Source organism: Tyto alba, unplaced genomic scaffold (genome assembly GCF_018691265.1).
Source record: "Tyto alba isolate M040663 unplaced genomic scaffold, T.alba_DEE_v4.0 Super-Scaffold_5, whole genome shotgun sequence".
In the NCBI taxonomy this organism is placed as follows: Eukaryota; Metazoa; Chordata; class Aves; order Strigiformes; family Tytonidae; genus Tyto; species Tyto alba.
Window position 1 is genome coordinate 9655664 of NW_024881326.1, and position 13057 is coordinate 9668720.

Here is a 13057-nt window from a genome sequence, read left to right on the forward strand (position 1 = left end):
AGAGCCAGTAAAACTGCAACATGTATCAACAAATGAAAATGTGAATGAAGAAGTTTCATCCTCAGCAAGTCCTCAGAAGGGAGAACCAAGATTCTCAAAATCTAAAATCTTAATTGACTAAAAAGTCAATTAAGAGAGCTAGATGCTACCTCTCTGCTCGACATCAGAAACCATGAGAACCTCATGTTCAGAAGACTAAAGCTGGCCCTATACACTTAATGGGATTAAACAGAAATGGCAAGAACACAAGAAAACCTCTATGAAAAGACCATCTGCTGCTCTGACTTTAAAGATCTACATGAAAACAACTGCCAGTTCTAACAGCAGCATCCTGTCAATGACACACATTTAAACAAAAGGAATAAAATACACAAACAATAAGCCAACATTCGGGCAACAATGGATAAAAATGCCTAATTTTGTAATTTTGCATTAAATACGTACCTTAATAAAACCAGTAACCATGTCTTTGAATTAGAAGAATGTTTTAAAAAACACTGGAATCTTGACAGATAAATGACAGACAGTTTGATCACAACTGACAACTCTTGTTCAAGTTCAGAGGAATGCCCAATCTTCACGTCCTCTTAAATCAGATATAAGTCAACATGCATGTATCATTAAGCATGTACATGCACTCACTGATGTACACATACTCACAGTAAAGTACTATGGGTATTTTAATACCTTATCGAATCAACTGCAATGCATACACATGTGGTCATGCCACTAAAAGCCATCATTTTCAGATTTTTGACAATCACCCCTTGATGCATTCCCCATTTGTTCCTGGCTGGGTATTTTCTTTGCCAAAACATTTATAAACCCCTATATCACTCCCCCAAAGCTGTGACGCAGTCTTAACCACAACTTTGAAAACACACTGACATTATAATATACAAACATGTACAGAAAATATACACACTCAGACACACCAGGGGATAAAACAGACTGGGAGGAAATGAGGAACTTTATGTTACTGTCTTTTCTAATGAGACAGAAAGTGGCAGATGTAAAGATTTCATTCAACCGACAATCTCTTTTATGATATGAATAAACTACTAAAACAGATTTAATCCTTTATAAAAATCAGATTATAAGAAGCAGACAAAATCGCAACTTTATTCAATACACCATTTTATCCAGTGTGACGAATGCATTATTTGTATGAAGTTAAAGTGGAGCATTGGAAAGCTATGAAATAAATCAAATGCTCTACTTTATGTAATCTTAACAGACAGATCCCATTAGGATTCTACTATGCATAGCTGTTGGTTAAAAATCATTGACCAGTATCCTTATAAATTAATCAAGTGAGGTAATGCTTGCTTGGTTGTCATCATTTGCTCCTAATCTACATTTAGAATTCACTTCAACTTTTCAAGCCCTTTGGAATAGGTTTATCAATTCTCTCGCCCTTGCTTCAGACATCCACCTAACCGTTAATTGTTTACAAAAGACCTGGTACAATGGAACTGTATCATTTATGTTCCTTTCCTTTCCACACATACTAGAGTATATATTGACACTGCATTCTAATTAGTTAGAAAGATATTAAATCTTAACCAAACATTCTAGCCTGCCTCAATTTTTTGATGAGACCTTTTATCATTGAAGTTGAATTTGCAGGCAGATTGTGTGAGTTTACACAAGCAAGAATCATTACAAAATCTAAAATAACCCTGATCTGGTTGAAATGCAGCTATCAGAATACTCGATTATGGATATACAGGAGAGAAAAAAAAAAAAAAAGCCTTTTAGGTATAAGGTTATTTGTGAAGCTCTAATGTGTTCTCAAACATATGACTTCTGTGTATGTCTCTGTATTTTACGCAACTTCCAGTCATGTTTGTTAGATGTCTGCATGTCATGTACTGCAAGATTCATGAGCAGTCTACAACCCAGCAAAATTCTCACACAATAGCTTGTCTTGGGTAATGGGGAAAGAACCAGGCAGAGTGAAGTGACAGGAAAGTGTATTATTTATTATCCTGATGAGGATAACACCTAATCATGCACTACAATCCAGATGTGCTCTATGTCCTGCTGGTGGGGCTGTATGATTCTGAACAAGCACACAGGTGTTTTCCTACACAAATATCAAAACCCTCTTTATTTACATTCTCTTATCTATGATCCCTCAATGTGCATATTAAAGAACAGTCAGTTTGGGCAAGGGATCCTTAAAGACAGAAGGAAAGACTGAGCAGTAAGAAAAATATTGCAATAGATTGCATATTTCTGGAGCTCTACCACAGAGTAGGTAAAGGTCATCTTCTCCAGAAACAGAGTGAGAAAGCAAAGGAAGCTCTGGCTAAGTATATTTTAGAGTTTACTAAATGAATGAAAAGCTTCAACTGGCTGCAGTGGCCTTTGGCTCAGCCCTCTAGTGCAACTTTGCTGGCCAACAGACAACTATCAAAGCCACAAAGACAATACTTTTAAGTATGTATGCTACTAATAATCTCCTTAATTGCCTTAAAATGACAGAGAGGATTTCATCAAAATTCATTCCCTTCTTCAAAAGCCCATTGTTAATTTCAGAACCAAATTCCACCAACCAGTCTATTAAAATACATATGTGCAAATGCCTCCTGCTTTTCTGGGACATAAAGACCATCAATTGTTTTTGCTGTCTGTTTTCCTTTGAACCTTGAAAGAAAAGACCTTCAAATAAAATTTTGACTGTGTATTTATTTATTTTTTTTACATCACAAAGATGTACTCTTCCTAGTGCTTGCTAAATGCAACACAGTAATTTGTATTCCCAAGTGGTATAAATAGAAAATATGTTCAGTCTAATAACATATGTGAAGAAAACTCATGCCCAGGGTTAACCAACAAAGCAGCAGTCTGCTAGAAACAAAGGCAGCTGGCCCAAAGAGCAACAATGCTTCTGAAGAAGTGTAGATGTACTATTCAGTGAAGCGTCCAAGATATGACGTTTACTTAAACTACAGCTGCATATACAAAGCTTTGCTATAAGACCGGGGAAATGACAAGTCTTCTGGAGTAACAAGATCGTCCTGTCTCCGAAAGGTCCATGGCCTTCACTGTCCAGCTGAGAGCACGGTAAATTAAATCAAATATGCACACTGTAAATAAATTCTGCCCTTCAGAAGAGCTTCTCTGCTTTGATTACCTTTTCTTGCAGATATGCTCTGCCCAAATACTACCATTTCTCTTTACGGGCTTGCCTTTCCCCTAGTAATATATCTGCCTTGGTTCCTGTCTTGCTCTATCACCATAAACATTCATAAACATTAAGGGACTTAACCTCATCACACCCCTGCAGAATAGGAAAATATACTCATCAGAGTGGGCAAGCAGTGAAGTGGAACTCAGCTGACGGCAGTCCTTGACCAACACCAAGTCCTTCTGCAAGTCACTCTACTCCTCTCTTTCCTTTCCCCCATGTATAAGAGAAGGGGTAATGACAATGACTTCTCTGCAAAATGCCTCAGTCTACCAGTAAAATTCTGAGATGTTGTTGTTCTCACTTTACAAAAGGAGGTAAAGCAGAGAGACATAAATCAACATTGCTCGAAAGGTCTGTGGCCAGAAGTGTCACCCCATTTTTCTAAACACATGTCTGGTATCATCAGCACAAAAGTTGCATCCAACACAAGATCTCAATGCATAAACTATGCCACAGACAATCTGTGTCAACAATATTTGCTCTTCTTGTAGGAATGCAGTACAAGCAAGCTAGTGAAGGACTATATAGCTAGAGTGAGGTTCAGAGCAAAGAAAATGTCAAAAACAGTTCCCAGCTGAGGAAACAGTTCCCAGAAAGATGAAAAAGTAAACAGAAACACCAAATAAAGGTAACTACACAGCTGGCCCTTCTCTCTCATGCTTTCCACCTGAACAAAAAGAAAGGCAAATTACCAAAGATGTAAATATCATTACCCCACTTTGACAGACACAAAGTGACCTTCCAAAGAAAGTAAAGCAGCTAGTGGCAGAGCCAGTGAGAGAATCCATGTTCTGTTCCTGAATATATATTCACCTTGATTTAACAAACTTAAAAAGGATGACAATAACTCTGCCAAGTTTTACAAAAAAAAAAAAAGCAAGGCAACTTAGCTCTTTCTCCAAGCAACCGCTACCCTCAGCCATTGGGCAATGCCCCAATCCCTTCACCTATCCCTCTTCAAAGGCTTGGTGAAGACAAATGGGCCTTCCAATGTGCAATGAAGCATAAAGCCATGAAAATCAAAGGGCTGCTTTTTGAGTAAATATGAGCTCCAAAGCCATTGTCCTCTCCCACAGAGGAGATCTATGAAAATGCTTACCATAGCATATGCACAGTATTCTTTACAGCTCTGCCTCCCTGCTGACCACCAGCCCCAGGGCCCACTCCGCTTCCCATTACAATCAGCTTCACCACACCCACTGACTTGTATTGGAATTCTTTCAAGGACCCTAACTAATGAGTTTTTAAACACTTGTAGACAGAGAAGATAATTCCTCATCATTATTCTTCATAGGAAACAGCAGGAAGAATGTCATTCCATTGTTCTACAGGAAAGAAACTGGAAGAAAAACCACCCCCACATTCGGAAGAGCAGCCCAAAGTTTTTATACATGAATTGGCTACCCCAAGCTATGGGTGTCTCACCTGATAGTTCAGGACAGGGACCTAAAAAGTGTGCAACCTTCTGAAACTAATCCTCCTGAAATCATATCACACACTGGCCTCTATGCAGACAAAGAGGTCCATAATCAATAGGCATATATTTTTCCAAGTCTTGAATACTACCTTCTCAACTATAAGCATGGCTACTAACAGCAGCATAGAAACAGACTTACCTAAACACTGTATTACTGCAGGATCTTCATTTCCCTCATGACATGAGACTGAAATAAACAGAAACTGGCACCTTTAATGACGTTTTATATTTAAAGCTTTACATTTGCTTTCTCTACTGACAATTGTTTGCTTTTTTCCTCACAAGTGAAATCTTGACCTAAACCAGTGATGGAGTAAAGGATGAAAAAAGAACAAGTAGGTATACATAACAGATTGTCATCCTCAGACCTGAAAAATGTTTTAAATGAAGAACATTCCACTGTGAAGCCACCTTCTCGGAACAGATCACAAGCCACCAAGTACTACCCAGTCTTACTTTTAGGTGTCTCTCTACTTTGTAGGATGCAGATACCATCTCCTATCATAAGGGCCTACACTTGAATGACCAAGAAGAAAACTTCTAAATTACAGTCAAATCCCGACAATAGTCCATGCAAAGTGCCATCAGGAAAAAGCACTAGTCTCAGTAGTAAGACTGCAGGTTTGAGCCCCAGGCATTGAAAGCAATGTAGAGCTACGGAATTTACTTATTCCACAACACCATATACACCCACAGTGATACAAAAATAGCTATTGTCAAATCTTGTCAAAGGAACAACTGAGTGATTTTTAACTTGGTGCTCTATCTCATTTTCTTTCCTGGTTGTTAATACCCCACCCCTATAAAACCATATAATTATGAGTGGGCTATTCATATCTTACTATAACCGGTAGCACCGTGCAGCATTTGAGTCAGGAATCCGAACTGCTGACTGCAGCTCCTCTCTAAACAAGACTTACACACTGCATGCAGTAAATGGCATTCCCTCATTCTCTGTGTCAACTATAAGTGAAAATCAGCTTCCAGTTGTGGTATCATCTCTAATTCTCCTTAAACCTCACCACCTCAAATCACCTGGAATAGGAACTCATCAATAATCTCCAGTAAAAAGGCACAGATTAACTACTGAAGTCACATAAAGAAGAAATTCCCCAAGTAAGAGTTGTCTTCTCTCAGTGGCTTGATTTGAACACATTAATAAAATGTCATTAAAACATGATATCAAGTTTTACAGAAGAAACTACTGACTAGACCTTTGTTTAAAAGTCGTAAGAATTTATGGTGTGAATCTGCTACGTACAAGTTGAAAAACAGTCTCTTGATGATAAAACAGTCTGTATCAGCTGAAAAGTTACCTGCAAAAAGTTTTGGTTTATCCTCTTACCTCAGCTCTCCAGTTACATATTATTTTTTGAGCACTACAAGCCCAACCTTGCAAACCCATTGCACTAACTGCACTCAATAACAGTCCTGTTGAAATTAAGAAGCAATATGCAATTCTTTTCAAGTTTCTGTGAGACTGGGCTCCAGTAGAGAGTTTTGGATAACAAATCCCCAATACATTCCCCAAAATCTTCACTCGTGAATGCAGATTGAGTATCACATGCTCTTTGAGAGAATATTTAGTCAAATAACTGTATCTTTAGAAGTTATTAAAAATGGAACTTAAAAGTTACTGACATATATATTGCCATCCTTCCACTTTTACCTCAACAGTCGTCCATTAGTCAGGAGTAACATACCTTCTGACCTCTGACCAATGCTATTAGAACAATTTAAACAAATATTTTTATCACAAAGCATCAATATAGAACATTCAGTAACAATAAAAGGATGAAAGACCTGTCTTTTCTAGTCACTGTTGTGACGTCCTGACTATATTATGAGTGGTCTGAAAGGTTATATTAACTTGAAATGCTACTGGATTTACTATCTTCTTTTTCAGTGCTTAAGAAAGAATTCTTAACATTGCAAAACCCAAAGTTGTGGCACAGTTTCAGTTTTTAGTGTTAATAGATGTTTGATGGCTTTATAAAATCCATTCTATTAACTGCAACCAAGAGAAAAGATTCAAGCTTCCCTCTCCATTTTTCTTTTCTTTCTTCTCAAAAGAAAGGCACTAAATTTGAATTAGACAGGTTCAGAATTAAGCTCTGTGGAGTTTTCCCACATGCATAGTATTAGGTGTGCACAAAGTGCCTTGCCGATCCTGGTCATCAGAGAGTTGCTCCACATTTCATGAAGCCTGCCTTTTGGCCAAAACAGGGTCAAATCCAGCACCCTCTGAAGGCAATTGGGAGCATCCCCATTGATGTCACTGCCTACTGGCTCAGGCCCAAGCTGGAGCAAGACAAGGGTACTTTATGGTATTTATTAATTATATACATTTAACAAACACCCAGGAGCCCAATCCTTCAAGTCCTCTACACAAAGCAATTCCATTACCTCAAACTAAAGGCACTAGGCAAATACAAGATGGGGTCTACCTGTTTAGATGCTTATTCCACATATTTAATGAGTTCAGTGTATAAAAGGTTTCCTACGAATCTTTTAGTTTTTTGGGGTTGTTTTTTTAACGAGATTTAATATTTGCATTCTTTCTGGCTGCCTAGTTATTTCTGCAATCATGTAAAACTGCTGATAGATTTCAGGCAGATGAATGTGTACTATACAGTCAAAAATAACACCAGTTTCCATTACCAAATACATGGAGAACTGGGGTTTAGTCACTAGTAAAACACGTTATGCATTTTGGGAGTGATCGAGAATCCAGTTGAGTAAAACTTAACTTCAAATCAGAGTTGTTTCAATAGGACTGCTTGTATGCTTAAAACTACATACCTGCCTATCGACCTTGCTATATCAAGGCCCACATGCTTTTTCTAGGTCTCAGAGCCAATTTTGTCTCATCTTGCATGATGAGAATTTTGCTTGACTCAGATAAAAAACAGAATTTGGGCCTCATAACACAGACAAAAAAAAAAAAAAATCACAACACAATTTCCACAGTGCTGAAGCATACTGCCTCTGTCCTAAGAAGCTCAAAAAGACCAGCAGTGTCCACACATTTTTTTCAGTGATCATTTAGTATATTTATTTAACTTAATACTTTACAGAATGTCACATTTTCCCCTTAAATTATTTAGTTAAATTCCAGGTTGCAGTGACAGTCTTGTCAGACAGACAAAAGGAATAATTCTGCTTGACTGAAGAACCTGCATCATAACACCATCTTTTACTCAAAAAGAAAATCCCAAACAATATAATTGGCATTCACATACAAAATTCTTAAGTGCTCTGAAGTTCTGCTTGGCTTCAGAATAGCTGAATAGTATCTGAAGTATCTACTCTCCTTCCCAATTTGTATATTTTAAAAGTCATTAAATTCTTGAATGAATCATTAGGAAAACAATTCAAATGCTGTTAAACTGATAGTAATTTTGTCTCATAGGATAGATGTGAACTTAATGTTTGCAAACGGCCAAATTCTTTTAAGATTTACACTCCATGGAGTTCAATATCAGCCAGGGAAGAATTACTAAATCAGGATGTACTTCAAGTACAGGTTTTGGCCCAAGACTATTTTTGGTCTTCCTCAGCTGCTTGTTTTGACAGCATCTAATCCCCCTCACCCACCCACCAGCCACATAATCCATCCATTTACACTTTCAAGACAAATTGAAAATGAAACATTTTCAAATAATTACTCCGGGATGTCTGTAATACAAATCCAAAGAGTAACTGCAAATCAACTGTAATATTTCTTAAGAAAGGGAGGGGGAGAAAAACCTTATAAAAGGTTAATTCAAATGTGACTTTCTCCTATACTAATGCTCTCACCATCACCCTAAAAAATTAAAAAAAAAAAAAGTAAAAATCAATCTAATTCCCAAAGAGCCTACCTACTCTATTTCACACATTCCCATCAGAAACACAACACTGTTTCCACGTTCAGAAGACTTTTAGTGAGCTATTACAGACCCGGGTGAAAGAACAGTAACCGGGAAGGTCTTCTGCAGAGGCACAAGGCAAAGGGGGAAGGGGGAAGGCGGGTGAAGGGAGGGAAATACCCAAGGCTGGAACTGAAACAGTTCACCTTTGTCTGGAGAGCAGGATCACCCCCTCCAGGTTGAGGACTATGTTGAAAGAACAGACTGCTGTGGCATGCAGTATATTTCTGCATTCGTACAGGAGAGGAACCTGGCCCACAGATGGCCTGTTCTCAGCTTTGTCAGCCACAAACAGACCTTTGAACTTTCTATTTATATAACAGTTTAGTGAGTTTAAGCCTCTTCCTGTATAACTGGCAGTTTGCTGGTTTTGCTGTAATTAGGCTACTTGTGATACATAATATAAAAAAGGAGAAAAAAAAAAAAAAAAAAAAAAGGAGGCTTGTTTCTCTGCATTGAGAAGTCTTCCCCATCACAACCACACAGCTACAACGATACTCTTATCTGCTGACCTTACTTCCCTTTGCCAGGTTTTATTTTATATATCTCAACATGCTTTTTCCCGCTAAGTATTTTCTCAACTTCTGCTTTTTTAAAGATTGGAGGACTTAAAAAAAATATTAATACCAATGACAATAAATATATCATAAACCATGAATCTCTTCCCCTTTGTTTGCGTTAGTGAGGAGCTATATATTCTGGGGTGGTTGGATTTTTGTTGGGTTTTGTTGTTTCCCAGCTGCTGATTAATGGCACCACCTTACTCCATAAGCAGGTTCAAATCTAGCCACATGGTCCCAGGACACTTCAAGATTTCATTTACTTGGTTACCACAGACAAGCGTGGAAAGTGATTTAAAAGATGAAATTTGATTTTTAACAGCAAGTGGTCCCCTTGGTGCACACAGGCATTCAAGCTTTTCATTATATCCATCTCCCTTCTCCTTCATAGAATGGCTCATATTAAATGCAAGCCCAGGTGAATGTTTCTTATTCACCCAGGAATCTTAGCAGACTTTAGCTTTGGCCCTTTCACCTCAGCCACAGTTAGATTCATTTAAATTGTTTTGGGTTTTTTTTCAGCTTTTGAAACCTGGCAAAACATCCACTGGGATAGCTGTGGCCTTATTTTATACATTTTACCCAGGTGTTAACAAAAAAACCCCACACCAACCCTCAGCTACCCTCCAGACCACATTCTTGATGAAGGTTCAATAAAACACCTCATTCTTGTACTACTGTGATCTCCCCTAATACGTGAAACTAAAGGGCTGATTCTGCTGTTTGTATCAAGACAAAGATCCCACTCATCATCCAGAATGCCAGGTGAGAATTTCAGAACACACGCAGTGGCAGCGCGTGCTGTAACTCTTGACAGTTCTTGACAAAATACATTCCATGAAGTGACACAAAGACATACTTCCACTGGGGAGGGGGGGGGGGGGGGCGTGGAAATTAACTGTATTTTTTTTCCCATCAGCCCAAAACTTTTTGCGAGTCATTTTCTGATATAATGGCAATGCTTAGGAAGTGTTACATTTACACCTTTTCATGAGATTAAAAAAAAATCTCTGCTCAAACCGTAAATATATTATATTTATTATTCAGGCTGTTTCTGTTGTACTTTGCATACAGATAATACATACAAACACCCACACACACACTGTAGGCCTGAGCTTGCCTTCTTGGCGATTGCAGCAGATTAGCAGAAGTTTTGGGTTTGCAAGGAATGCAGAAGAGGGTCTCTAATTGCCTTATAAATGCTTGTGAAACATGTTTTACAAAGGCCAGTTTACATACAGAAGGAAGGAGGACAGTTTCAAAATAAGAAGCAGCAATTCACACATCATGTTATATATACTTATTTGCAAATATTATGAAGTAATCACATAATATTGGATACACAGACAAAAATTAATACAACTTGATGGCTGAGCATGCATATTTCTGGGTATGTAGAGCTGATGCATGTATAACATATTACGTATCTACACATGCACATATTTATGGATAGATGAGCTAAATTCAACTCTCCTTAAGCAATGCAACTACTTGTCAGAGACTGAAATCTTTCCCTGTACAATAAAATACATATCACGTTTGCGTCTACGTGTAGATCATGTACCTACATATTATACACATGTGCACTTGCATATACTAATTGGATTATTAAAAGCTCAATCCAACTTGATCTGTGCAATAAGTAATCGTGTGTGAATGCCTGTGCCATATAGAGTTTGTGTAGATATCAAATGCTTTGAAGCAATCAAAGTAAAAATATTCTTTCCTCATGAACCCTAAAAACACTTAAACCTGTAAAATTGACTGTACGAAAGCAAGCAAATGGAATTTCTAGAAAGAAAGGCAATATGTTCATATTTTATGGAAAAACAGAGGCACAAGAGTTTCCTTCTTTCTGATGCACATCTCTAAATCCACATAAAACCATAGCCAAATGAAAGTAAGTTATTAAGCAAACATTAAAACTCAATACCTATAACGTGCTTAGTATTTGAACTACACCCACATATTGGGTTGTAACAGCTTCTATTAAATTAATGATGTTACCCACACTATAAATTAAGCAAATTGTATGCAAATATTATTTGAGTAGTAATACAGTGGTTATCAGTTGTCTGCAAAATAAATTAGTGTAGCAGAGTAAAGATAGTGTGGTAGAAACATAATATTTAATTGAGCACTAATTTTATTGTGATTGTTACTTTTAAATAACAACAGAATGGTTATTAAAAGATACAATATGATGGTTTATGCAGAGCTGATAAAACACGCACATGATCCAAAACGCCTGCTTACAGATTAATATTGATAGAGTGTAATTTATGGTTCCAAGGATTTACTCCAAATTGCTGTAAAATAGAACGTGACAGGTATTTGGTTCTGATTATCTTGGATTTGTAACCATAGCTGTTAGACTGTGTTTGGCAAAATGATAGTTATTAACTTAATATATTATCTTTTTCCTAGACATACATTTATATTATCAACAAAGTAAAGCAAACCCTTCTACAAAACATGAGATCCAAATGCACATGCACACACACATATAAACTGTGTGACATTTAGAGATTAGGATCACAAAATACAGTATTTTAGTCTCTTTCATTCTTGGCAAACTGCACTGCAGCCTAAAAGCATTTAACAAAGCAGTAACCAACCACTGAATTTCACTGTGCACAGTTAAAAGAATTGTAACTGTATTTGCTAAATTCAAAAGTAAAGCAAGAACCAATGAAAACGGTCAAAGAATAGGCATAATGTCATTAACCAGTCGGGAAAGTGACTGAATACCTACCCAAATTCTAACTTTCCCAGCTACTTGTCACCCATCGAAAATTCCTTAACATTCACTTTGGTAACAAGTTTACAATACGCTCAAACAGATGCACCGACCTTTTCAAGGTGTGCACCTATTTGCACAGTAATATAAACCTAAAATTTCACTGTTAAAAAAAAAAAAATCAATAAATAAAAAGAATAAAAGAAAGAGGAAGAGAGGGGAGGGGGGAAAAAAAAAAAAAAAAAAAGAAAAGCGACCTGTTACAATATCACAGGGACTGATCTTCCCACTTCCAAAACTAACTTCAATAACGCTTCATCCAGTGTAAGAAACCAGCAAAAACAGCAACACAAGCCCCCACACTGAACAGGGCTACAGTTGAACTGTGCCACACAGCAAAACTACAGTTGCGGTCCTCCCCGTGAAAGGAATATTGTCACTGACAGCAGTAAACACGTTCGCAAAGCCGCGATCCCGGGGAAAACCTCGCCGCTCCGCACCGCTCCCCGGCTCGGGGCGGGGGGCTGCTGCCGCTATTCCAGCCGGCACCCCGGCACGTTTCGGCGCTTCTCCTCCCCCTCCGGCCAACTTCGCCCCCCGCAGCCGCCGGCCCGCGGGCTGCTCCCCACCAGCCGGAGCCGGCGGCGCGGCCGCGGAGCGGGGCTGGAGCCGGCCGGCCCTGGCGGCGGCTCCCCGGCGGGCACCGGGCGCTTCGCCCCTCAACAAAGGCTAAGGCACCAGTGGAGCGAGCGGGGAGGAGAGGAAGGAGGCAGCTGTTAGAAGAGGGGTGGGGAGGGGGGGTGAGGAGGGGGGGTAAAGAAAAAAAAAAAAAAAAAAAAAAAAAAAAGAACAAACACCAGAAAAGAACACCCAAAAAAAACCTACCACTGCTGCTCTAAGTCCCAGTCCCTGAAAAAGTCGAATAGGTCCATAACGATCTGGTGGGGAGACTCAGAGAAGTGGTGCCCCCTCCCCGCCCCGCGCCGAGCCGAGGAGAGCCGAGCCGAGCCGGCGCGGCTAGGGCTGCCCGGCCGGCATGGGCAGCGGCGCCGCGGGGAGCGGCGGCCGCCGCGGGGCCGCCCGGAGCCGCCCGGGGCTCGCCGAGCGCCGCCGCCGCCGCCCGCTCCGGCCGCCGCCAGCAGCGCGGCGCGGTGGCTGCCTGGCTGGGAG

At 39.3% G+C, this 13057-nt stretch overlaps 1 protein-coding gene across 4 annotated transcripts in view; it reads right to left on the reverse strand.

The window, feature by feature from the left end:
* AFF2 (AF4/FMR2 family member 2) overlaps window positions 1-12948 on the reverse strand; it is a 349249-nt gene extending 336301 nt beyond the window's left edge. For 3 of the 4 annotated variants that reach the window (XM_042807366.1, XM_042807365.1, XM_042807364.1), the window contains exon 1: window positions 12773-12948. In XM_042807366.1, the coding sequence (XP_042663300.1) occupies window positions 12773-12819 (47 nt within the window). In that variant the 5' untranslated portion in view covers window positions 12820-12948. Of the gene's footprint in view, window positions 1-11902; window positions 12106-12772 lie in introns of those variants that run through there. The other variant, XM_042807367.1, reaches the window with a different exon arrangement.
* Between the last annotated feature and the right edge of the window lie 109 nt (window positions 12949-13057).